The sequence below is a fragment of the Ceratotherium simum genome, chromosome 24 (genome assembly GCF_057802395.1).
Source record: "Ceratotherium simum simum isolate JZ-2026a chromosome 24, ASM5780239v1, whole genome shotgun sequence".
NCBI lineage: Eukaryota > Metazoa > Chordata > Mammalia > Perissodactyla > Rhinocerotidae > Ceratotherium > Ceratotherium simum.
In genome coordinates, this window is record NC_141923.1 from 14,306,780 (window position 1) to 14,333,645 (window position 26,866).

Below are 26,866 nucleotides of genomic sequence, written 5' to 3' on the forward strand. Positions count from 1 at the left end.
TCACTTGCACAGGCTCAGTTGGAGAACATGCTTCCACATAATGAGGCCTAAGCTCCTCCTGGAGAGATCTTTGCATTAAAAATAAGGCAAAGGTCATGGGCATAGCTCTTGCTGGGTGGTTTGGTCAGTTTCAGGATGGCTGGTGGTTACATCTCCTTAACATGCAAAAGGAAAAGAAACAACTTGAAAAAACAGTTAATTGCTTCCAAACCCACCTTTGTGTTTCTCCAGCCACCTAGCTGGTGACAGTACTAGAATTGACAAATTTATAGAGACAGAAAGTAGAATGGTGGTTGCCAGGGGCTGGGGGTTGGGGGAATGGGGAGTTAGTGTTTAATGGGCACAGAGTTTCAGTTTGGAAAGATGAAAAAGTTCTGGAGATGGATGGTGGTGATAATTGAACAACCATGTGTATGTACTTAATGACATCGAACTATACGCTTAGAAATGGTTAAAATGGTTAATTTTAAGTATATTTTACCACAATAAAAAAATCTTAACTCTGAATGCTTTCTCTGTACACGTTTTTTAAAAAGAAAATCTTCATGCCTCTCCGTGTCCTTTGGTTGTGCTAGAATGTGGTGGCATCATGTACACTTGGATGAGCAAGTGTTGGAATGTGATCCTGAGGCCACATGCCCAGCACAGGAAAAGGCAGCCACTGAGAAGCAGCATCAACAGAAGGAAGGAGCTTTGACCCTGAACTTCCTCCAGACCTACATCAATGGTGATGAAAGGCAATTTGCAACAAGAGCTCCAATTGAGATCAATATATCCTCAGTTCTGGAAGGAGAACACTGTTTCTGGACCTTCCCCCAGGGGAACTCAGTTATATACCTTGTGAAGGTGAATTGATTTTTTTTAGGCCAGAAGTATCCATTGAGCTATGGCTAGTAATTCACTCCTGGGAAGCCTGCTCCCTGGGAAGAGTGAATGCATCTTCTCTGAAGAGAGCAGAATCCTCTCTCCCCACAGTCAGCTCTGGTTCACCTCCCTCCACTCAGCAGAGCAACACTTGTGTTATCTGTCATCAGGGGTCCCACCCAAGAGAATTTTCTAGTTTCTCCCTGAGGAGCCAGGGCTTTGTTTGAATGCCAACCATTCAGGGAATATAGACATTTCTAATATGTGCCACACACATTCTTGCAGATTTAAATAGCATATCAGATCCACAATAGAACTTTCTGTTGGTGACTCAGGGTCCTCATTATGAACAGGTTCTGCTGTGAGCTGCGCTAGAGTTACTCCCTCCAGGCCTATTAAAGCAGGGTTTCTAAACTCTAAGTGGACACTCAGTGGGTTTGAGAAACTGCTAGTTTTTGTTTTTCATAATTTTCCTGTCTTCTCTTTCTAGCAGGAAGACACGCCATCTCTCAGGGAACTGCTACTCCCAGAGACCCTCTGCAAAGCCCCAGTACGCCTTGAAGCCCCCCAGCCTTGTTGTTAGTCTGGCCCATCAGAACCTGTGGGCTCACAGCTTTGTTTTCTCTGGAGGGCTGAAGGATGCAGAAACTTTGTTGTCAAAGTTAATAACCGGTGGACTTTTCCATTGTCATCCACTTAAACTGGGATGGGACACACACCTAGGTGACCTGGGGTCCCCATCTTTGCATAGAAACGCCTGAGCAGGGGCCAGCCTGGTGGCATAGTGGTTAAGTTCAAGCACTCTGCTTCAGTGCCCTGGGGTTCGTGGGTTCAGATCCCAGGCGTAGACCTACACACTAGATGAAGATGGGCACAGATGTTAGCTCAGGGTCATTCTTCCTCACCAAAAAAAAATAAAAATAAAAAAATAAATGCCTGAGCATCTCCCGCTGATCCACCTTGGTGGGTTAATATTAGGATCAGTGTCTTCAGAACACCTTGAAAATAAAGGCAAAGGGTGAACACATCAGCCCTCGTGCTGCATTTTGGGAATTCATGCTGGCTTTTCAAAAGCTTCTTTGGAAAGTCTCATCACCATTAGTGAATGACATCTGCCTGTAGAATACGTTGTTAGGTAAGCCAAGACCTCAACACAGAGGATACTTAAGTTTACTTTTAGTCCTGAGTAAACCTTAGGGTGGGCGGGGGGTGGGGGTGGACTTGGGCTAGTGTCACCATCATTGTGGGCTAGCAAATATTCTGCATGCAGATGCACACAATGCCACGTGAACAGAGGCCTATTCTGGCCCACTGCCATCATGAGTGCTGGAGACACATTTAGATGCCCGTGGTGACAGTGAGCCAGCCCTCTGCTAAGCACGTGACATGCACGCTGTCATTTAATTTCCACCACAATTCTGTGTGATAAGAACCATTATTAGCCCCATTTTACAGAGGAAGAAAACTGAGGCTCAGAGCTGCTAAATAACTTGGGCAAAGCCAAGTATGTAGGTCGGTGTCATGATGCCAGTTCCTACCTCAAGTTCTTGTCTGCTCCCCACCCCCATCTCCCTGCCTGCCTTCAGGGCAGTTCAAGAACAGAGGAAGAAAGGTCCCAGCGTCTGGGCCTTGAGTAGCTACTGGTATCAGAGTGATTTCCAAAGTGAATTTGACTCTTAAAAATGCAATGATACTACATATCATTGTAGAATATGTGGAAAACACACAAATTACAAAATAAAATTGATTTGGTTTTTCGCTAACTAATCCACCTCATGGCAGTTTAGGGTAGAATCTTTGCATATTCACTGGCCCGGGATGAGGTCTTTTCCACGCAGAGCTTGAGACAGCTGACGGAGGTCCCAGGACTGGGATTGTGGACCCAACATTTATGGTCCCGCTGGTTCTGCAGGAGCTCCCAGACTGGGAGCAAGCAGCTTGGGGGTGCTTTGGCCAACCCCCTAATCTCCATCATCAACCCTCACACCCTGCACATAAAGCCACCCAAGGAAGCATCTTATCTGTGTAAAAGCACGTGATTGTATTATAAATGTGGCTTCAAGATGGCTGCGTCCCACTCCAGCTGCACCGTTCCAAGCCCTCCAGGAGCCATCGCAGCCGCCCCAGTGGGTCGATGAGGCATGCTGAGGGTGAGGAGCCAGAGTCACTCTCAGAGGTCCTAAAGTGCCCCCACTATGGCTCCCCTGACCTCCCTCGCCAGCCCCACACCATGTCTAAGGGAGAAAGACAGTAGAGGGCAGTTGGTCCATCAAGGGGTACACACCGGGCACATTTTACATGTGACGCAACAAGCTAGGAATGGAGGGCGGTCACGACAAGCTGAAAGACCCAGCCCCTCTCTGTGCTCTGAGGGGCAACCTGGTGACCCGGCAAGAGGACTGACTAGAGCCAAACAACCCTGGGTGGGATGTGACAGTTCTAACTGTGTGACCTTGGGCAAGCCAGGGGAACTCTCTGAGCTTTGGTTTCCTCCTCTGTGAAATGAAGGTTAATCGTGCCGCCTCCCAGGATTGCTGTGGCACAATGATGAGAAGTGTGCCAAGCACCAAGCTGGGGGGCCTGGCACACAGTAGGTGCTAAATGAAGGCTGGTGCTTTCTTACCTCCTCTAAATTGGATCGAGGATACAGGTTACTAGCAAGAAGGGGCACCAGGGAGCCCAGAAGGATGGAGAACATAACGTATGTGAGTGGGGCACACAGAGAGAAAGAGCCTCAGGACAGGAAGGGCGGGCAAAATGGCCCCCAAACCTGAGCCACAAAGAACCAATTTGGTCAACTTATGCTCAAGACAAGGAAGAAATGACCGAGCTTTTTGTTCTTTAATCATCTCCTAGGCTTCAATTATAAAAAGAACTGAAATAATTTCACTAAAAGGCCAAATTGCCTTTACTTTCATCATCCAAATGTAATGAAAGCTTTGCAAAATCCAATGTCGCAAACCTCACCCTCTAAGCCACCGTGCGGGCGAGCCTGAGTTCTGAGTTCGAGTCCAGTCGAAGCCTCTGAGTGGGGCCATCAGGCGAGCAGGAGGGCAGAGCAACTCCTGGGAAAGTGGGCGGCTAAAAGTATCCACCAAACCGGTTGTCAGATGGAAGTGACTGCGGGCCTGTTGGCAGCAGCTGGCTGTCCCTTCTCCTTGATGCCAACATGGTCCCTTAGTTTTCCTCCTTCCTCGAAGCTGCTCCTGCTCGGTCTCTCTTGCTGCCTCCTCCTTCTCCTCGACCTCTCAACGTGGAGCATCCCAGGGCACAATCCGGGGTCCTTTACTCTGTCTCCATTTAGCCCCTTGGTGATCTCATCCAGTGTCTTGACTATCAATATGCCAACAGCTCTCCCATTTATCTTTCCAGCCCAGACTGCTCTCCTGAACTTGACTCATAGATCTAACTGCCTGCATGACTTCTCCACCTGTTTGTCTAAGGAGTATCTCACACTTAATAGGCTCAGACCTGCACTCTTTAAAAAATTTTTTTTAATTGTAATTGTGGTAAAATACACATAGCGTAAAATTTACCACCTTAATCGTGTTTAAGCGTACAGTTCTCTGGCATTAAGCACTTTCATGTGTTGTTTGACTATCACCACCATCTATCTCCAGAACTCTTCCTTCTTCCCAAACTGAAACTCCATACCCACTAAACACAAACTCCCCATTTCCCCCCAACCCCAGACCCTGGCAACTCCCATTCTCCTTTCTGTCCCCACGATTTTAGTAACTCTAGGTACCTCATATAAGTGGAGTCATACGGTATTTGTTCCTTTGTGGCTGGCTTATCTTGCTTAGCAGAACGTCCTCAAAGTTCATCCATGTTGTAGCATGTGTCAGAATTTCCTTCCTTTCTAAGGCTGAATAATGTTCCTTGTATGTATATACCACATTTTATTTATCCATTCATTCATTGATGGACACTTGGGTTCCTTCCACATTTTGCCTATTGTGAATAATGTTGCTGTGAACATGGGTTTGCAAATATCTGTTTGAGTCCCTGCTTTTTGTCCTTTTGGGTGTATACGCCAAAGTGGAATGGCTGAGTCATATGGTATTTTCTATTTTTAACTTTTTCAGGAACTGCCATACTGTTTTCCACAGTAGCCGCACCATTTTATGTTCCCACCAGCAGTGCTCAAGGGTCAAACCTGCTCTACTCATGGTCTACCCCGTTCTGGTTCACAGCAACTCCATCCTTTCAGTTACCCTGCCCAAAACCTCAGAGCAATCCCTGGTTCTTCTGTTTCACACCTGCATCCAATCTACCTGGAAATCATGACTCTACCTTTGAAATACGATAGATCTGGCTACTTCTCACAACCTCCACCTGTGCCATTCATCTGTTTGGGGTCCCCTGGAACCAGAGTCTGAGACAAAGACTTGGGTGCAGGTGTTTTATTTGGGAGATTGTCCCAGGAGTCAGGTGGGAGGGGCAAGGGAAAGTGAGGAGGAGGGAAAGGAGGAAAAGCCAATAGGAGGGTATGTGCATTTTCAAGGTCACTGCTCTGGGCAATGGGGTCTCAGTTCCACCAGGACCTGTGTGTCTCCAAAAGACAAGAGGCAGGGCACTAGCTCCCGTCCCCCACTGGTTGAGGGGGTTTCGGAGGCATTAGCCCCCAAACTTCCAGGCTGAGTGGTTTCGCACAGCTTTGGAGAAACCCCACGGAGCACTGGCTTGCGGTGGGGCCTGGTCAGGTCAGCGTGACTCAGAACTTCCACCCCCGCTGCAGCTGAAATCACAAGGGGGCCGAAGGGACGTGCCACAGGGCACCACCCACTCCAAGCCAGCCTCATCTCCCCTGCAATAACCTGGCCAGTCTCCTGTTTCCATCCTTGTCCCTGTAGCTACCTGGGTGATCCTGCAGAACTTACGCCAGAGCACGGCCCTCCCGGGGCTCCCACCTCACCCAGTATAAAAGCCCAGCTGCTCACAGTATCCCTCTAGGCCCTTTTGCAGGCTGCTCCCTATAACCTCTCTGTCCTCCTGCCCAGCTTCTCTGCTCCTCATCCACTCCAGGCCAGTGGGCCATCCTGTTGCCCTGTCTTAAACCTGCAGGGCCCCCACTCCACCTAGTAGCCTCTGCCCTGGCCGTTGCACCAGCCCGGGACCCATTTCCTTCAGCCAGCCCTGACCTCACTCCTTCATCAACTGCAAGTCTTGGCTCAAATGATACCTTCTCCAGGAGGCCTTCCCTGCCCATCTTGTTTAAATAGCAGCCTGCCACCTGGCCCGTCACTCTCCATCCCCTCATCCTTGTCCGTTTTTTCCCATAGCATCACACCTCCTAACGCCTGCAGAGTGGAGAGGAGGTGAGGAGCAGTTGTTCACACTGTGCCCAAGGGAGATCTTGGCACCCCGACAGTAGCATCACAGCCTAACGCCCACCTGGGTGTTCCGGGAACCCAGGCAGCACGGGGTATCCCTGCCCATCTGGCCGGGTGGAACACTGCTGTCTGAGTCTTTCGACCACTCTATACTCAACTAGCCCACGCCCAACTCTGGGGGTCCAGGGCTGCCTGGGATTGCTGAGAGTCCTCTGCAGGTCACTCTTGCCTCTCCTAGGCAGGGCAGCAGGTGCACAAGTGGGATCATGGGCTCTGGAGCCTAGTGAACCTGGGTTCAAATTCCAGCTCACCATTCCCACCTGGGTAGATCACCTGGACCCCTTGGAACCTCAGTCTCTTCATCTTTAAAATGGGGATAATGCTGCTTACACCAGAGTTGTTCTGAGCTTTGAGGAAAAAGCCCCATGTCAATGCCTGGGTGCCCAGCATAAGTTCCACTAACACTGACTCCCTCCACCCTCTGCCCGCAAAGGCCCATTTAGGGAAATGGACCGACCTCATCTCACTGCTCACCTTGCTCAACAGCCTCTTCAAGAAACTTCTTGTACAAACTTAAGGCTCTCTGGTCAACAATGATGGAGACCCCCTTCTCCAAGGCTTGCAGGAAGATGGCCAGAGCAATGGCTCCTGGCAGGCCATCTGTCTCTTCCAGAGGCTCGTGGTTGAAACGCGCGGGGAACCCAGGGGTGATGAGCACCGAGCAGGTGTGGGACAGCGACAGTGAGGCCCTCAGCAGCTCATCCTTACAGAGCAGGTGCCTGATCTCTAGGTTGCCTAAAATTACAAAAAAATAAAATAAAATCACAAAATAATGTAATTGTGTTTCAAATAGAAACTTACACAAACAGTAGTTTGGTTTGTTTGTTTGTTTGTTTCAGAAGTGGATTTGAGGGATGTGCCAGAGACTGTTAACTCTTCACCAGAACATTCTTTTCCTCCACCGCCAGTAGCGAAGGATAGCTGGGTACACGGCTGATCAGACTCTCTTTCAGTTAGGAGTGGCCACAAGACTAGGTTCTCTCTAGGCAGCATTCGTAGACTGGTTGAAAGGGAATGTGAGTGAAAGTGACATGCGCCCCCTCTGGGTCTGGCCACACACCTCCCACACACTCTTCCAAGCTCTTCGCTTCCTGGAGGCTGGGATGTTGACAACTAGTGCCCCCTGGGGGTCTCATGATGTGATGGCAGAGCTGCTGGGTCCCTGAGTGACTGGATGGAGCAGATTCTCGTTCCTGCTGAATTAGAACATTCACCCTGGAGGACCCACCCTGGACAGTTGGGTGAGAGAGGCATACCTTACCACTGTATTTGAGCAAAGCGTCTTGGGGCTTATTTGTTATAGCAGTTTAGCAAACCCAAATACAAGGGACGTGGGAGGAGGAAGGGAAACAGTGCTGTCTTGGTCAGGGCTTCCCCCAAAGAAGGCTCTCAGACAAGGGCTTGCATGCAGGTATCTCAGTGGAACGTGAGCCCCAGTAACAAGTCAGAAGATGGAAGGAGTGAGACAGGAAAGGGAGGAAAGCCACTAACGGTGTGTGAGTGAGCCAGTTAACTCCACCTGCATCTGGGCTCGAGCCTGCTTGAGATCCTCTAAGAAATGGTGTGGTACACGCCTCAGGATTGTCCTGCCACAGGACGGGGAGACTGGGCATTTATGCACCAGCTCCCACCCCCTACAGGGGGAAGTTTGCCCATCCGGGCACAGACTCCTCAGCACTCCTGGGCTGAGCCTGCTCTGTGGAGGAGCAGAGAGACCCGAGCCTAAGGCAGGAAGCTATTGTGCTGGTCCTAGCTGGGCAGCACAGCCTCCCAACTCTTGTCACATACCATTGTGCCTTTGTCCATACTGAGGTCACCTCAGACCATATCCGTGCCATGTGAAGGCAGGATGTGACTCAGAAGTTCCACCCCAGCTATGGCTGAAATGAAAGGTGGGCCTAAGGGATGTGAGGGGATGTCGGCTTGCATTTAAGGTGCCTGGAGAATATGAAGGAACACAGGGTTTGGATCTCTGTTATGGAGGAATAGTTCCAAATTTAGAATCTGGAAACTTACATTCAAGTCCAGCTGCTGGCACTCTGTAGCTGTGTGACGTTGGCCTCATCCCTTGATTGCTCTGAACCTCAGTTTTCCTACACAGAGCATGGGGGTGGTCCAGGTGGAAGACGGCTATGTGGAAAAGCCCCTCACAGAACTGCCAGTGGGAGCGGCAAGTGGAACATTTGTCTGGAGGGGGATTTGTCCCTTAGAGTTGAACATTCCACTGGAGCCAGCAATTCACTTCCAGGAATTTATCCTAATAAAGTGATCCTGGGTACGTACACAAATAGAGTCATGAGGATGTTCATTGCAGCATCGTTTATGGTGTCAAGTAACAAGATATGAATAAAATGGTGGAACATTTGTAAAATGGAATTCCAAGCAAACATTAAAAAGGACGTTTTAGAAGTCTATTTAATGACATGGAAAGATGTTCACAATATATTAAAAAGTGAAAGAAGCAAGGCCTAAAATAGTATCACAGCATGATTCCAATATCTATCTATCATCTATCTATCTATCTGTCTATCTGTCTACTATCTACCACCTATCTATCTATCTATCTATCTATCTATCTATCTATCTATCTACCTATCTACTATCTACCACCTGTCTATCTATCTATCTATCTATCTATCTATCTATCTATCTATCTTTCTATCTTTCTATCATCTATCTATCTATCTTTTCAGTCTTATAGGTTCAAGACTGAAGAAAAAGACATTAAGGGCAAACACTGTTAATACTGGTTAATTGTGATTGGATTCTGGTAATTTTTATTTCCTCTTTACTTTCATATATTTTCTGATGCTTCTAGAATGAACATGAGTTACTGTTGATAAAAGGGGAGAAAAATAACATTTTCAAAGGAAAAAAATTGTAATGTAACCTATTTCATAGGATGTGGTGGGCACCGAAAGAGAGAGGAGGGGAGAGAGAACTTTGTCAACTTGAAAGCAGTCTATACATTTATGATGACTTTATTATTAGCATAAACACCATTATTACAAGCCTTGTATTCCTTCGTATTCTCCAGGCACCTCAAATGCAGGCCAATGTCTCTCAAAAATGACTGAGGGGTTCTATTATCATGCCTGGTGAGTAATGCTCAGCACATTTCCATTAATCTTCTGTCTGCTTATTTAATATAGTAGGAATCAAAAGCATTTGTTGTTCTTGAGGATTAAGACGTTCCTTAATAGACAATATTGGCATATCCAGACAGTCATAAATCTGCCTTTCACCCGAGCCTCCTGCTTCAAATCTTGACACGCAGCCTGCACAGCCCTGAAGGAGGGTGTTGTGGACGACCTCCCAGGTCATTTTTATTAAGCAATGGGTGCACCGCGTCAGCAGCAAATTTACATCCCACTTACTTTCTTATCTGAGCTAATGGCAGAGTTAATAATTCATCTTCCCTCATGACCCCTGTGCTGAGCGGAAGAGCCGTCAGCCTGGGTAAGAATGTTTGTGAGAGAGAAAGTACTGTAGAAATTTTTAAAAATATCCACCAAGGAGATCAACTATGTAAGAGACTCTGTGTATACACAGCCACGTGCATTCACCTCTCTATATGCATGTGTCCTAAAAGGTACATGTGTGGTGGGCAAATATTCCAAATTTACTGTGTGTTTGTAAGTAAGGGAAACCATGTTCTCTGCCGAATGAATGAATGAACGAACGAACAACCTAACAGACAAACAAGCAAAAAGCTATGCCCTGTGGTTTCCAGGAAGTTTTGTTACTGCAGGATCCCCTGTAACTGGGGGTCAACCTTTGCTCCCAGGCCCAGAGAAGGGATCAGACTTTTTTTTTTTTTAAAGATTTTATTTATTTATTTTTTTTCCCCCCAAAGCCCCAGTAGATAGTTGTATGTCATAGCTGGACATCCTTCTAGTTGCTGTATGTGGGACGCGGCCTCAGCATGGCCAGAGAAGCGGTGTGTCAGTGCGGGCCCGGGATCTGGGCCCGGGATCCGAACCCGGGTTGCCAGCAGTGAAGAGCGCTCACTTAACTGCTAAGCCACAGGGCCAGCCCAGGGATCAGACATTTTTAAGGCTGGTCTGCACTGTCAGATTCTGGGCCACAGGGTTAGCCAACACAAAAGGGCCCCCAGGCTGTCTGCTCGATGGCCCTGCCCAGGTGTTGTTCTCTATGCCACCGTCACCATAATCAGCTTGGTTTGGGTCCTGGGAGTCGGGCCCAGAGGGTCGACCTCCCCGGGCTGCTCACTGCAGGGGCCCCATCCATCCAGGTATCTGCTTGGGAAACAAGTGTCAGGTGGGCCAGCAGGGAGGCCACACACGCCTTCTCCAGACATTCAGAGTGCAAAGAGCACGCCCGTCTAGAATCACAGCCCGTGAGAAGGTGCAGAAGAGGGAATGGGGTACGATGATCTGGGAGAGGCTGGAGTATACTTTTAACTGCCCAGGTGAGACTGTGCCATACCCTTCAGACAGATTCCAATTTATCCCAACACTCACTGATCATGGGCCTTGGAGTTGGTGGGTATGGGTTCAAGTTCTGCCCCGGCCACCTACCAGGTATGTGGGCTTGGGCAAGTTTCTTAACCTTATGTGCCTCAGTTTCCTCATCTGTTAAAGGATGTTAATAATAGTTGCTTCATAGGGTCACTGGAGAATTTAATAAGATGAAACATGTAAATGCTTTTAGCACAAGCCTGGCCTAGAGTAAAAATCAGTAGATGATAGCTATTATTCTTATCACCTATCACAACCCCAAGAGGGAGGTATAACTGTCTTGACTCCTGTTACACTGACTAGGAGACTGAGGTGGGGAGTGGCTGTGAAGTCTACACCTTGATTCTCTCCTGAGCCTGTGTCAGCAAATGGATTGAATTTTCCATGCACAATGGCGCCCTCTTCTGGCCATCTGGGATTAGAAATTCAGCTCTTAAATGAACATGCAGCTGGCAGTTCCAAGCCCCTCAACCCGCTTTGAGCAAACCTCCTGCCACTTGGAAGCAGCAGACCCCTGGTGGATCCTCACAGCCCTGTCCCACGTCTAGAAAGCCAGTGGCTTGCAAACCACAGAAAGACTGTCCTCTGAGATGCAATATACAATATGCATGTCAGTTGCAAACTGCTGTGAGGCTGTCACTGCAGAGTCTGGCCCCACGGGATCCCCCAAGGAGCAGCAATGCAGCCCCCCATCCCTACCCCTGCTGCCCGGTACAAAAAATCAGTTCTATGCCCAACCCCAGGGCAATGGCACACAAGAGGAAGATGAGGGACATTATTAAATACATGGATGACTTTGTCTAAATGGCGGTAGTTGATACCTAGGAACCATTCTCCTTTTTTTTTCTTACCTACCCAACCCCAATTCAGTTCTGGTGGCAACGTGCCCAGCTAATAAGCTCGCCTCTCAAACTCCCTCACATGTTTAGTGTTGAAAATTTTGAGAAAGAAATAAAAACATAAAGAAGAAAACAAAAATCACCCACAATCCCACTACCCAGAGACCATTACCATCAGTATTTTGGTGCATTTACTTCTAGTCTTTTTGGGACTCATACGTGGTATAAATATTTTTAAAATATCATGGTGTAGATACAGTTTGCATGGTGCTTTTTTACTAAACATTACACCAGTGGTGAATTTCTCCGGGCCATTAAGGTGTGAATGCTTTGTTTCTTACCTGGGTCTGTGGCGACTATAGTCTCTAGTCCTCTGATCTTCTGAACGGCTGAAGCTGATGCGATGCTGTAGTGCAAAGGATCTTGGGAAATGTGATGGACCTCTGGAATTCCTTCGGGGGTGAGACAACTGGCTGCAGTCTCCGTGTCCTTCACGTCAGTCATAACTCTGCAATATGGTGCACCGGTGAAAGCTGGGGGTCTCGAAAACACACACCAGGAGGGACCTAGCCCAGCCACTTCATCAAACCCAGTCCATTCTCATCTAGTCAACTGTTGATGGGCAAGATGGCGCTACACATCAACTCTGCCAATAGCACTCCCTACACTGCTTGTTGGCACTAGGTCAGAACAAGCTGGCTTATGGCTAAAACAAGTTCCTTTTAAACAGGGGCCATGGAACTTGACTGAACACTCTAATCCCACTTAGCTGTATGCTCCCAGAGAAGAGGGATCACTCCCTCTTCATCTCAGAATCCCACACAGTGCCTTGCACATAAAAGATGCCCAATAAATGTAGACGTGAATTGAGCAAATAACAATGTCTTGGATTTCACAGACAATAGTAGAATTTCTCAGATCTCATGGAAAGCCAAAGTCAGCCAACCCATCAGGAGGAAAGCCTACTGATAGATGCACAAAGCATTCTAACTTAACTTTTAGATGTGATGCGTAAGGGGAAGAACTAAGGATTTTGATGAATGCGACCATTGTTTTTCCGCGTTTTGGACAGAACCTAAAATCAGTCACTCTAAAGCCAGGTACACATCAGAACAGTCAGCTCAGAGTGTGACATGGAGTTTTGCCCCTTCAGTTGTGAGGTGTGCAGCAATTAATCTATTGCTAATAGAAGTTTAAATATTGAAGTTTGAGCATGATTTTTGCAAATTAGAAAGATTCATGGTCATCTCTGACCAGTGATGTCATTTGGTCTCGTTTACAATCAAAGATGCTATCACAAGTCAGAACTAAGGCGCTGGAGTGCCCTGGGGTGCCTGTGGCAGGGAGACCTCCTCTGCAGGGGATTCCCTGTGGCCGGTGGCAGGAGAGGGGTGAGGCCACCATGCTGGAGAATGTTCACCACACATGTGTGGATGTGTGTATACACACGTGCACACACACATTCAGAAATGACAAGCTCCCTGAGAACCACATCTTGTCTCATGCAGCATTTTATTCCCAAGATCTGGGCCCACGCCTGGCACACGGTGGGTGCCCAATACATTTCTGTTAAATAAATGAATGAATAGAATCCCATTGATCTTGGTGTTTATGCCTTGTCACCATATTAGAGATAATCTCCATATCATCAGGCCATTCTGATAGCTAAACGTCCATAAATGCTTTAAAAACAAATTAAAAGTAATGCTTGTGGCTGTCCAGTTTTCCCAACACCATTTATTGAAGACACTTTCCTTTCTCCATTGTATGTTCTTAGCTCCTTTGTTGAAAATTAGCTGTCCGTATATGTGTGGTTTTATTTCTGGGCTTTCAATTCTGTTCCATTGATCTGTGTGTCTGTTTTTGTACCAGTACCATGCTGTTTTGATTACTATTGCTTTGTAGTATGTTTTGAAGTCAGGGATTGTGATGCCTCCAGCTTTGCTCTTTTAGGCTTATGCACCCCTATGTTCATTGCAGCATTATTCACTATAGCCAAGAAGTGGAAGCAACCTAAGCGTCCCTCGACTGACGACTGGATCAAGAAGATGTGGTATATATATACAATGGAATACTACTCAGCCATAAAAAAAGACAAAATCGTCCCATTTGCAACAACATGGATGGGCCTGGAGGGTATTATATTAAGTGAAGTAAGCCAGAAAGAGAAAGACAAACACTGTATGATCTCACTCATATGTGGAATATAAACCAACACATGGACAGAGAAAACTGTATTGTGGTTACCAGGGGCAATGGGGGTGGGGGGTGGGCACAAGGGGTGAAGGGAGACATATATATGGTGATGGACAAGCAAAAACGTACAACCCAAAATTTCACAATGTTATAAACTATTAAAACATCAATTTAAAAAAAAAGAAATACACTGGAAAAAAAAAAAAAGTAACGCTGAATTCTATGATTTGTAGTACAAGTGTAGCTGACCTGGCTAGAATTTTCCACTGTCTTTGACAATGGGCTGCAACTGTCACGTCCCTACTTCACTGTGAGCTAGTGAAGGCGCCCTCGTGTGTCTCTTCATTGTAATATCACCCTAGCCTTTGAAAAACTGAACTGACGGTATTGCTTGCAAATAAATACCTTGCGAAAACCACACGAAATAGTTTGCTCAATTGTGTTGCTTGTCATCATCTTTGCTTTCAAAGCCCCACTAACCTCCAAAATGTCTCAAAAAGTCAAGCTAAATATTAGTATTTCTGTTAGAATGGGCTGTGAGGCTTCCGAAGGCAGAAATATATTTAATGGAAACATGTTTGAGCTGAGAGACAAGCTGCCTAGTAGGGAGACCCAGCTCAGGAGTGAAAAGAAGGAAGGCAGAGAGATCGTCATTGTGGGCTGTAGGCCTATGTTCTGTGACTCTATTCCTTCAATCATTGCACTGTAAGCCTAGCCTTTCAAGGACTAGAGCCCCACCAGGTCCCCTCCCAGGTCAGATTAATTGCCCACTTAAGTCTGGACATACCGTAGCTGCCGACAGCTTCGAGACTGGTCAGCTGAGAAGGCCAGAACACTGGGACATCCCCAGGCTGACACAACACAGGATCCCCGTGGTCAGGTCTGGAAAGATCTTTGATGCCCAAAAGTTCTGCAAATGGAAAAAGAAAATGAATAATGTCAGGTCCTGCCCTGGCAGGCACCATGGAAATAGAATATGTTGAGTAGTTTATGGTTCTTTCTCCACGAGGAACTCCAGTCATTGGATTGCTGTAAATGGCGTTGGAGAAGGAGGGGAGGGAGAAAGGGAATCGGGACTTTAACCACTCAGGATGCGATAGCTCCTAGTCCATTTTGAGTTGGTACGGTTTCAGAACACAGAATCTCCAACCCCTCGTGTGATTGTGAGAGCAGTTTTGTGTGCATTTAGCCCAACACCTTCATTGCTCACAAAGCCAGCATTTGGTAGATGGAGTCACATAACACAGACCTAACCTCTGTTGCTTGACCACCAACAGTGTCCCTACCCTTGGCCAGCCATCAAAGTGCCCACGAGGACAGCAAAGATGGATGTGTTGGGTCCAACTCATCTCCACCAAAGATAAAACAATCCAGCAGACACTCTGCTTTGAGTGGTCCTGGGATCATCTTCCTCTGAGGAAGGCGGTAAGTGCTGGTTGATTTTTGTAGAACGCTAGGCTTTGTCTGATTTTGTTTGTTGCACAGCTGAGCAAGTTCAGTTACACTGAACTCTGACTCTCACCCAAGGCCCAATCCCAGGCTCTCGTCCGGCCCTCTGACAGCCTCTAAGAGGCCTGGGCAGCTTCTACACTTGGATCTGCTCACTTGCTCTCAGACTGAGTTAATGCACAGGGGATCAATGGATTTCAGTTCAATTAACATTTGGAACAAAGCCGTCCCTGCCCAAATATGCCACTGAACAGCAGCCTAGATCAGAGGTTGCACTGAGCTCAAATCTTGGGACAAATAGCTCTGCTGCCGTCCTCCACCACTGGCTTCCCCCACCCCAGCTTCACTTGAAGTTTACAGGAGCCAATGGGTGAGGCTGGCTATTCTGCCAAGGGCAGCATGTTTAAACCTGAGCGGCATCTGTAAACCCAGCCCTAATCCTGCTGCGGGAGTCTGAGCCTTGTCCAGGACCCCGGGGCCCCCGGGGAAAGATGAGGACAAGCCGTGGGAGCTCAGGAACACAGCAAGTTCCTGTCTCCCCGGGCCGAAGCCCAAGCGCAGCTGTCGGAATCACGAATGAGAGTGGACGCTGACCTGGGTCACCGACGTGAATGGGTTGTCCTTCCTCACCCCCCATGGAGCAACCGGCCCTCACTCGCCTTTCCAGCTTTGTCCTTGGGAAATGGGCCTCATCGCGACCACCAGAGGGCAGCAAATGCCAGCCATGGTGGCACAAGGCACTGCTGTCTGCCAAGAAATCAAGTAAAAAACGTTAAAAAATAGAACCCCGAGTAACAAGAGTTCAAGGCAGTGAATGAAGTAGGCAGGAGGTCCAAGTAGCTATTATCAAAACTTAGCTTCTACTTTTATGCGACACAGAGATGAGGACGGTTGCTGGTAAGGATTGGTCTGAAACAGAGAATCTTAACTTTGTCGGGCCGTGGACCCCAGCCTTGTCAAAGTAATGCTTTAACTGCCTAAGAGGAAATGCACGGGATTACAAAGGAAACCAATCACATTGCAAACGCAGTGATCAAATTATGAAAATATGTGAAACAGCAACACGTGTGCTTCTTCACTAACAGCGTAAGGAACAAGATGGCAGAGCTACCATTGTCATTCTGAAGTAACGAGCAACAATTAAGATATTTTTGAGATTTTGGGAAGAACTGTAATGTGACATGAAAGTATCTGTGATTTCTTCGGGCAGCCACAAAGTCACAGGATCTGCTGATACGACTATAGTTTGTTGCCTACATTCGTAATTGAAGGGAATGCTCAATTTTAGTTTGAGGCTATGAAAATAAAAATGTCATTTTTTCCCGCCCAACTTTATGGATCTTCTGAATTTTCTCCATGGACCTCAAGGGGCCCTTGGACCACAGGTGAAGACTCTCTAGGAGAACCAGAGGCAGAGGAACCCAAGAAAGTGGGAACCTTACGGGAGGCCCCGGGGCCTCCTCTGCCTCCTGAGTCCACACAGGGGCTGGAGGCCTGTACCCGCACGCCCCGCGCCCTGCCTCACCCCTCCCGCCTCTACGCAAGTCGCCCAGGATGACCTGTGTGACTTTCACTAGTGATGTTGTTTTTGTCCCCTGAACAGTTTCTGGTCCCTGCTGTGGGGCTTATGAAAGATTTAGGACATGGCCAGGACCATAATCCACTGGGATAGTCTTGGCGGCAGCCTGAAGGGCTTGCTATTAGTACCCTGGCAGCAGCAGGATGAAACTGGGTGTGCCTGCCAGTTCTGTGTCTGAATAACAGCACTCGGGAGGGGGCACATGCTGAGGACGCTCACAGGAGGCAGGCAGCGCTCCCTGAGGCTGAGGCGCCTCCTTCTGGGGGCGCTTCATCCCCTCAAGGCCACCAACTGAATCCAAGATGGCTGCCCGGCCCTTTCTGCCAGGAGCCAACGGGCAGAGGCATCAGTATTGAACTGAAAGCTACTTGGTAATCGTTGGGGGCAGTGAGGTGTCATGGAAAAACTCCGGGTCTGCTGAGCAGGGCAGCGATGAGCACCTCTGTGCAACGCATCATTCAATCCTCACACCTCTACTATTGACATTTTATAGGCGGGAGCCAGGAGTCCTGGGTTCCAGTCTGGCTTTGGGATTTGGGCAAGTCCCTGTCTCTCTCTAGGCCTCAATTTCCTCATCTAAGATGAAAGGCTGCACATGATGAGCCATGAGGCCCTCTTGCTACAGATGGTGGTTGTACCCAGGCCAGACCCTGCCCTGGGCCCTAGACAGTGGCTGCAGTTCTGCCTCCATCCTTCCCGACCTTCAAGAAAACCGCTCGGGCACGTGTTTTACACACGAAAAGCAGCACACGCTGTGGGCAGCCTTGTGTCTCATCAGAGGCAGCTCAGGCCTCTTTGGCAGGAGCCCAAACCAGGCAAGTTTAATAAGTGTCCAGGACCCCAAGACGAAATCTCCAATCTGAAGGGCCGGCCTGGTGGCATAGTGATTAAGTTCCTGTGCCCCTGGTTCACAGGTTCGGATCCTGGGTATGGACCTACACACAGCTCATCAAGCTGTGGTGGCACCCCACATATAAAGTAGAGGAAGATGGGCACGGATGTTAGCTCAGGGCCAGTCTTCCTCAGCAAAAAGAGGAGGATTGGCAACAAATGTTAGCTCAGGGCTAAGCTTCCTCACCAAAAAAAAAAAAAGAAAGAAAGAAATTTCCAATCTGAGGCCTCCATGAGGAACCTGGGGTGGACTGTTGATGCTGGCTGACCATCGACCCAGCAGATAATTTCTTGGACTTCACACAAATGTGCTACAAGGGGTCAGCGGAATGGGAGAACCTGGTTCTCTCCCCGTGACAAGCAGTGGCTGGAATAAAACCTCAGAGACACAGCAGAAGGCAGCCCCTTACAGTGGACACGTCCCAGGAGAGGTGACCACGCTGCGTTCGTGACCACTCGCGGCCACCTCCAGCCAAGAACGTGACCCAGCTTTCCTGACAGAGACATCACCTAGCAGCTAACGGCCTGGCCAAGGCTCTGCCACAAATCCCTGGACATTTGCCCAGCCAGGCACATTCTCCCTGATGCCGGGAAGTCCAAGCCAGAGAGGATTTTCAAAAATCTCACTGAGATGCCCTAAGTTAAAGGAGCCAGACGAATTCCAAACAGGTTTGGTTTACACAGCTGCAATGGTCTGTCTAAAAGGGCTTGACTCCACTCTCAAGACCACGCTGGGTGCTCACAGCAGTCCCAAAGGTGGGCAGGAGAGAGGCTGGCAGTCCCATTTTCCAGATGAAGAAACAAGCTCAGAGAAGTTAACAGCTTGTCCTGGGTTGCACAGCTAGAAAAGTGGCTGAGCTGGGGCCAGAGTTTAGGTCTCCTGCCTCCTATGCTGATGTTCTCCCCACCACAGGAAAACACAAGGTGATCCACATTTTCAAGTCATTCTGCCCTTGCAGATTTTGTCCCTACCTTGAATGCACCTGCGGGGCCGTGGCCTGCTAGGTCTCTTCTGGGGAGCCTCACCTTCTCCAAGGCCCCTTCCAGGGAGAGGCTGCAGCCCAGGAGGAAGGCCACCATGTCTTCCAGCTGCTCCGAGTACTCCTCCAGCGAGGTCAGCCTGGCTGTGCAGACAGCAAACTTGCACTTCTGGAACTGGGGACAGCCCGCCCCGGGGACAAAAGGGAGAACTCACAGGCCCCCAGACCCAATACAGCCCCTGACCAGCCCCTTTAATAAAGGACTAAGGAGAGAGAAGAGGACATCCAGGGCTGAAATTTCAGGCCCTGGCGCCGAGGTAGGCAACACAGTTCTGAGCAGGGAGACTTGCTGGCATCCTTCAAATCCTACCTGACCAGAAACTATTAAATCAGCATGTCTATAAGGTAGCCCCACCCCCGACCCTATTATATTTCCTGTAACCTCAACCCAAGACCAGTCAAACCAGCAAGAATAAAACAATAGTGCCCTCTCTGCCATCGAAGCATGGCCTGCAGACCAAAGGGACAGAGGACGTGTGTCTCAAGGAGGCTCTCAGCGCTGGCAGTGGACGAGGCCTTTCTCCTTCCTTAGAGAAACTCTTCTGTGGGGTTGAAAGACTTTGTTTGCAAGCCTATTCTTCATTCACTCCAAAATCATTTTGCTGAGCCACTCCTCTGTGCCAGCACAGGCCAGGTGATGGGGCTATAGTGATGGAGGGACACTGACCCAGCCCTCAAGAAGCTCAAAATCCTACTTTGGCAGATGAGACTGCATTGAAAACAGATACTTGCAATACAGAGCAGTGAGTGTTAACAGTCTAGGTGGAGGAGGGACATAGGGAAGGGAGAAATCCATTCTCTCCCACAAAGTGGGAGGTGCTGGTGCTGGGTCCTGAGGGATGACTAGGAGTTCACCAGTTGGACAAGGAGGAAAGCACGTCCTAGGCAGAGGGAGCAGGATGTGAACAGCGTGGAGGCATCGAGCACCATGGCCCACTGGGTGATCTCTAGGAGTCCCTAAGTTGGCAGCGATAGGTGCTAGGAATAAATGTAAAGGAGCTGAGCTGGGCCCAGGTGGGGTCTCTGAAGGACCTTCCCACCCTGGAGTCCACACATGATAAAGGCAGAACGTTCCTGGGGAGCTTTCTCTCTGGGGAGAGGGTTGGGGACGACTGGAGTGTCAGGGTTCCGGGGGAGACTCTGAGTCGGGGCCAGGTCGCCACAGGTCTTGATATCAGGCTAAGGTGCAAGCCACGGGAAGACATGGAAGAAATTTAAATGAGAGTCACGTGATCAGATGTAGCGTCAGAAAACGACATTGCGGAGGAAGAGAAAAGGTAGGGGTGGGGAGGGAGAGGAGACGGTGAAAGTGGGGCGAGGGGACCACTTAAGATGTCCTAAGAGTCTAGGCGAGAGAGGATGTGAGCCTGAGCTGGGATGGTGGGAGAGATGGGGCTCACTGGAGAGCTATTACGGAGGCAGAATCAGCAGGGCCAGTTATTTGATATGTTACATTTTAAAAGTCTGGGAGAACATACGCCACAGTGTTACAGATGTCTGTCTCTGAGTGTCCTTGATGCAAGTGTTTCTATTTTCTTCTTCATCCTGTGCAGACAGGTTTCTGGCTTGGGTGAAGAAGTGGACGGATGGCAGCGCCAGTGGGATTTCTCCAGTGCTGGACTTTCTTGGTGATCCCAAAGATTTTACTCGGGGCAGGGGCAGGGGACAGGGACAGGAGTGGGAACAGTGGGGAAGATGGTTTGTTTCTGAGCAACAGTCATGAGTGAGGCTTTGTGCCAGGACATTCCGTGTTCCTGAGGCTGGACATAAAGGTCCCTGGTGACAGACACACCTGGCTGCAGCACCTGGCCACTCCCAAGCTTGAATCCCAGTAACCCAGGCATTTTACCTGGTGTCTGAGACAGCGCCCAGGGTGGGCAATGTCCACTTGCCTGGCTCGCTTGAGCCTAGCAGGGGCAGAGGGCCACTGCTGGCCCAGCAGAACTTTCCAAAGGCCTGGGTGAGGGACCAGTGCAAGACCACCACGCTGGCTGGTCAGAGCCCTGGGTTTGGTGACAGAGGGGACAGATGCACAGTGACTTGCTTCTTGGTAGAACCTTCTTAATTTAACTTTTTTTTTTTTGGTGAGGAAGATTGTCCCTGAGCTAACATCTGTGCCAACCTCCCTTCATTTTTGTATGTGGGACGCCGCCACAGCATGGCTTGATAAGCAGCGTGTAGGTCCACACCCAGGATCCGAACCCACAAACCCCAGGCTACTGAAGCAGAGTGTGTGAACTTAACCACTGTGCCACCAGGCCAACCCCTTAATTTAACTTTTTATTGCAGCCAAACATACACACAGAAAAATGCATGTAAGTGCGTAGCTTGATGAATTTTCATGAAATGAACACACCCATGGAACCAGCATCCAGGTCAAGAAATAGAACATTATCAGCATCCCAGAAAACCCCACTATGCCCCGTCCGGTCATCACCACCCCCAGGGGTAGCCATACCCCGACTTCTAACACCACAGATTGCTACTGCCTGTTCTTTGACTTCACATGATGGAATCATATAGTATGCGTGCGTGTCCAGTTGCTCCAAATCCTCTCCAGTACTTGGTATTGCCTGCCGTTTTCATTCTGGGCATTTGGCAGGTGTGCAGTGACATCGCGTTGTGGCTTTAGTTTGCATTGTCCCGATGATGAATGCAGTTGAGTGCCTTTTCTTCTGTTTATTGGCCATTTACTTTGGGAAAGAGACTGTTCACGACTTTTGTCTGGGCAGATTCTTTACTGGGCAGGCTCACAGAATCCTTGACTCTGCCTCCAAAGAGACAGTCTTAATGGAGCTGTAGAGGAAGACCTCCACTTGCATGCTATGACCGCCTCTGGGGGCAACCAGCCCTCCTCTGGAGTGGGAAGTCCTTTGGCTTTGGAGGCAAACCAACCTGACCAGCTGTGTGGCCCCGGGCAGTGGTTTTCTCATGGATGAGACATCAGTTACCACACCTACCTTAAAGGGAACTCCGTGAGTCCATTCCTGGGTGTAAATTACCTAACAGGTGTTCAGGAAGCAGGGGTTGGAGTTACATTCATCCAATGGAATCTCGTACAGACATTTAAAATTATGGTACAGAAGAAATAGTTAATGATATTGAAAGATGTTTATGACATATGGTTAAAGGAACAATACATGGTAACAAAACAGAAAATATGTTCGACTTATTCTCCTTTTTACAAAATCTATGAGAGAAAGAACATCTAGGGCCGGCTCCGTGGCTTAGCGGTTAAGTGCGCGTGCTCTGATGCTGGCGGCCCGGGTTCGGATCCCGGGCGCGCCCCGAGGCACCACTTCTCCGTACAACGCGAGGCCGAGTCCCACGTACAGCAACTAGAAGGATGTGAACCTATGACATGCAACTATCTACTGGGGCTTTGGGGGGAAAAAAATGAATAAATAAAATCTTTAAAAAAAAAAAAAAAAAAAAGAAAGAACATCTACATGTTAATCATGGTTATCTTCAGTGACAAGACTATGGGTGATGTTAATTTCCTTCTTTGTGCTTTTCTCAATATTCTAAAATTTATGCAATAAATAGGTATCATTATGTAATTGGAGAAAAAACAAACAAGAAAAGATATGTTTCAAAAGAGGGGGGAGGCATTTCCTTTAAAAAGACCATCCCAAAGAAAAGCATAATTATGCTCTTTCAGAGAAATAACCTTGGGGACAATTCTCCTAAATGCCAGATTTGCTCTGTCAACATGTGGACACTTCTTTTCTGCAATAATATTGTCAGCTAATATTTTCTGAGTGCTTATGATAATTTATATATGTAATCATCTGTATTTTATCCATGAGGGGAAGAAGGTTCAGAGAGATGAAGTGAGTGTCCCAAGGTTACACAGCTGGTGTGTGGCACAGCCAGGATTCAAGCCTGAGACAGGTGACACCTGAGTCCCCCCAGGTCCCCACTGGGCTGTGGGCACCGGGCCTCCCTAGGCTGGGTCAACCACCACGTCCAGGGGATGGTGAGTGGAGCAGATGCAAACATCTGCAGGGAAAAGTCCAGGAACGGCTCCTACTCTAACTGCCTGGAACTCACTATCTCAGACCCACAGCGCCTGCCAGTGCTACAAACAGGCTTTCACAATGAGGACAAGCCAGACACCCAGCTGCCGAAAGCTCAAGCTCGAGGAAGCTGATGCTGGTCGCAAGCAAGCCCAGCGTGCCTCCAAAAACAATCCCGAGTGAGCAGGAAGGGAACTCAGCCAGCCAGAGGCCTCGCATTCCCTCGCGGCCCCTCTCTTACCTTCAAAGCCTGTTGCGAGCACAAACGGGATTTTTAACACCATAAATCAGGGAGGTATTATGTGCACAAAGCTTCTTTGTTTCCTTTTTAATTAAATGTGCTTCAGAGGGCACTGTGTTTTGGTTTTGTGCATCTCCACTGCTGGTCATAGAAAGTCCCCAACTCGTCCCCGTTAGAAACAGGACACAGACTAGAGGACTCCCTTGTGTCTTTTTGGAGGGGACGGTGGGTATGCGAGGGGGAGGGCACTTGAGGTCTGAAGCGATTCGTGTGTCCCCTGGGTCTCTTGGGCTCCATCTAAGGTCACCATGCTTTCTCTTGGTGCAGAGAAATAAAGTGAGTCCTCTGAGCCCTTTTACCCAAAAAGCAATGTTTCTGGTTTTTTTTCCTTTAATTTAATGACAAGAGAAAAAAAAAGCCATTTAGAGCTCTAATCTGATTTAAAGGCTCAGAAGACACAGTCCGAGCTCGAGTGTTCCAGCTGTTCTGCAGAATGAGCTGCTTTCCTCGGGGAGCATTCCACGACAGTGGCTCACGTGGACTGAGCACTTAATCTGTGTTAGCTCAGTTACTCCTGCCGACAGCTCCACAGGGAAGATTCTGCTGCTTTCACTTCACAGATGAGGCTTAGAGTGGGCACACAGTTTACCCACAGCTACAGCCAGTAAGGAGCCATGCGGGGACTCACAGCCAGGCCATCTGTCACCACTGTGCTCTCTCGGCTCCCCGAGGTTCCAGCAAGCAGTGGTCGACCTGGGGTTAAGCTGGTGTTTGCTGGTACCTCATGTGTACGAAGGGTTCTGGAAGACTATTACCTTGATGGCTCTCGATAAAGCATGCTTCTCAGTCATGACCCTGAGCTGCCCCTTCCCCATTGACTCTGACCTGGGCTTTGGTCAATGGGACATTAGAAGGTGTGATGTAAGCAGAGGCTCAGTACGTGCTTGGGCATGAAGGCTTGTCCTCTTGGAATACTCTCTCTTACAATCTTGGCTGTTCCAGCCATCCCAGTGGACACTCCAGACACGTAAGGAAGCAGCCACCTTGGATGGTCCAGCCCCAGCAGACACCACGTGGAGCAGAAGAACCGCCCTGCTAAGCCCAGCCTCACTGCAGAATTACGAGAATTGCAGTTTAAGCCACTCAGTGTGGGGCTGCTTTGTCATGCAACAATAAGTACCTCTGTTGGCCCACAAATAGCAACAGAGGCCAGACATGTCGATCAACAATGAAAATTGTCCTGCTTTGGTACTTTAAACCGTGCTGCTGGTTTTCCCTTTGGTGATTCCACCATTACCAAAAAAGTCTTCCTTATTGTGAAATTTTGCTGGGACTTGGGTGAGTGACAACTTTGATATCTGTTTTCTCTTACAGGACCTTTTAGTGCCTTGGGTGTCACTCCTGGGAGACAGAGGGGAGATCAGTGCCACCCAGAGCAGAAGATTAGTCCAAGGTAGCGAGACTTGGTCTGAATCAAAACTGGATTAAAATGCAGCATAATCTGGGGACACTTGAGGGAAACCCCTTTTAATCACCTGAGGCCATTGGCGCTTCTCCCTATGGAGCTGTAGCGACCAAGCAGAAGTGGTTGGTGCTAGACAGGTCTGATGAGTTTTCACACCTGAGCCTGCTCCAAGGTGCCAGTGCCTTCTGGGAAGTTAGGCAGTGACCAGAACTAATGTCATTCTGCTCTTGCTGTCTGTCTCCCATGCAGAAGCTAGAACTCTCAGGGACTCCTGGGTCCTACACAGCTGGTGTTTCCAGGGATTTTTTTTTTAACATCTAGCACCACTTACCTCCAGCCATAATGGACATGTTTCTGATGTTTGGTTTCTTTTGCAGAATCAAACTCCTTACGGCGGAGGGAAGGCAGGACTTCAGGTAGAGTGTGAAGGGCGTCATGCTATCCTTGAATAGTGGCAGAGAATCTGAGTGAGGGGATGAAGGGGAACAAACGAGAACGCACAGGGCCCCTGAAGGCACAGATTGAACATCAGCTACCAGCTCCCGTCCTCAGGGCTGCTCCTGGCCCTGCCCTGCGGTGGGTGTTGTTTGGAGCTAGTTCTCCCCCAACCCCTACCCGCTTCAGGTCTTGGTTTCTAATGAGAAATTCCTAACACTTGGAGACCTCTGCTTATGCCCTTCCCCTGACCTGGAATGTCCTCCCTCTCTTTCTCCCCGAAGGCCTTTCTGTTCCTCAGGACTGGGTCAGAATCTCCTGCCTCTGTGGAGCTGCCAACAGGCTCACACTGGCTGGCGCAGGGCCTCCTTGCCCCCAGAGCATTCTGTGAGCTGCTGATTTTGGCTGGAGTCACAGTTGGCCTGATGTTCTACTTGCCTCTGAACACCGTTTGTCTCCCCCCCCAACCTCCCCCCAACCCCAGGTGACCCCAAGTGCCTAGAGGGCAAGGCCACATCTTAGGGCTCTTCCACAGTTCCCAGAGCACTTACCACAGCCTAAGCACACAGGACACACCAAGAATAGTTACTGCCGAATGAACAAATGAATGAATGCCTCATGCAATCACCAACAAAATAACAGGCTGGATTTCCTGTCTACACGTGACCTCTGTCATTTACATTCAGGTCCCTAGAAGGTGGAGATTTTATGTTTTCTTCTTTATATCCCCCCCTCCCACTGCCACTACTCTAGGCACCATGCCCTACATAGATTTTTGGTGAATGGATAAATATTGTAGATTTTAAAATACAGAGATGGTCTCAAAGCTCCAGGAAGTTATACTCAGAAAGGAATCCTATAAGTTGACTTCTTTATTCTAGAAAGAGAGGTTTCAATGTGTCAGCAAAATCTAGGTCTAGATCGCCACAAGGCACAGCCCGTATCTTCTTCATCTAAATATACCATGTGCCTGGCACAAGAGTGGAAGTTCAGTAAGTGTTTGTTGAATGACTGGCTGACTGCAGAATGGATGAAAGCAGGATTCTAGGGCAGTGTCCATGGTGAAGGTTCCAGACAAGCCTGATTTTCCACAACTCTTTCTACATAAAGAGACGAACCCAATGGGATTCCAAACCACCAATGTATGTGTTCAACTCTAATCTCCTAGATAGCAAATCATGTACACCCCATGGCCATTATAACGAAGAATTTGAGATTGTGTAAAATCTCTAACAAATAAAATGTAAAAAATATTGCCCTGGAAGGGATAGAGAGGTATTTCAAACTGAGAGTGAGTGCTTTAACAGCTGCAGGAACAAAGTGCTGTGGGGGCACAGAGGAGAGCACCGTTGATCCCGCTGGGCTGGGCTGGGGGTGCCGGGAGGGTCAGGCGAGGTTGGATTCCATGACCCAGGTCAAGATGCTGAGGCTGAGAGCAGCTGCTTTGGCAGGTCTGTGCTTGCCGGCTGGACTGAGAGAGCCCACCTGGGCCTGGCAGGCCTCACCTCTTGGCCAAGCAGCCAAGGCCCCAGCTAAGGTCCTGGATGTCTGTGGGTCCTGGGGTCACTGCAGAGGGCTTAGCGCCTCAGCCAGACACTTGGTAAAGGTTGAAGACAGAACAATTCCAGAACCATGTGGGGGCAGTGGCCAGACCCCTCTGATAATGGTCCACACTTCACATCTAGAGAAGAGAATGGAGTTTACCCCAAACCCACTGAAAGGAGAGACCCCACAGGCTTCTGTTAGTCCTTGCCCCCCTTTCTTACTCAATAAGGCAGCAGATGCAAGCCGGGTGCTGTTCTGCAAATAAATTGTAGCCAGAGGACCAAAATCTGAGGGTGATTGCCCTTCCTTTCCTTTATTTATTGTTTTAATATAAATTTAAGTGGATCTAGGTCATTCCTGTACTAATGTTGCTTTCTTAGCCTAGAGATGAACAAGTGTAGCAAAAATCCTGCCCTGTGAAACGCA

General features: G+C 48.7%; 1 protein-coding gene across 1 annotated transcript in view; it reads right to left on the reverse strand.

Moving 5' to 3' along the window:
* Positions 1-25,365, reverse strand: part of DGLUCY (D-glutamate cyclase) — a 53,221-nt gene extending 27,856 nt beyond the window's left edge. Inside the window, 10 exon segments of the mRNA XM_014790493.2 lie at positions 1,584-1,621; positions 1,801-1,862; positions 6,735-6,995; positions 11,922-12,121; positions 14,560-14,686; positions 15,820-15,904; positions 15,907-15,972; positions 18,668-18,867; positions 20,586-20,738; positions 24,792-25,365. Of these exon segments, the coding sequence (XP_014645979.1) occupies positions 1,584-1,621; positions 1,801-1,862; positions 6,735-6,995; positions 11,922-12,121; positions 14,560-14,686; positions 15,820-15,904; positions 15,907-15,972; positions 18,668-18,867; positions 20,586-20,738; positions 24,792-24,897 (1,298 nt within the window). The 5' untranslated portion in view covers positions 24,898-25,365.
* Positions 25,366-26,866: the final 1,501 nt, after the last annotated feature.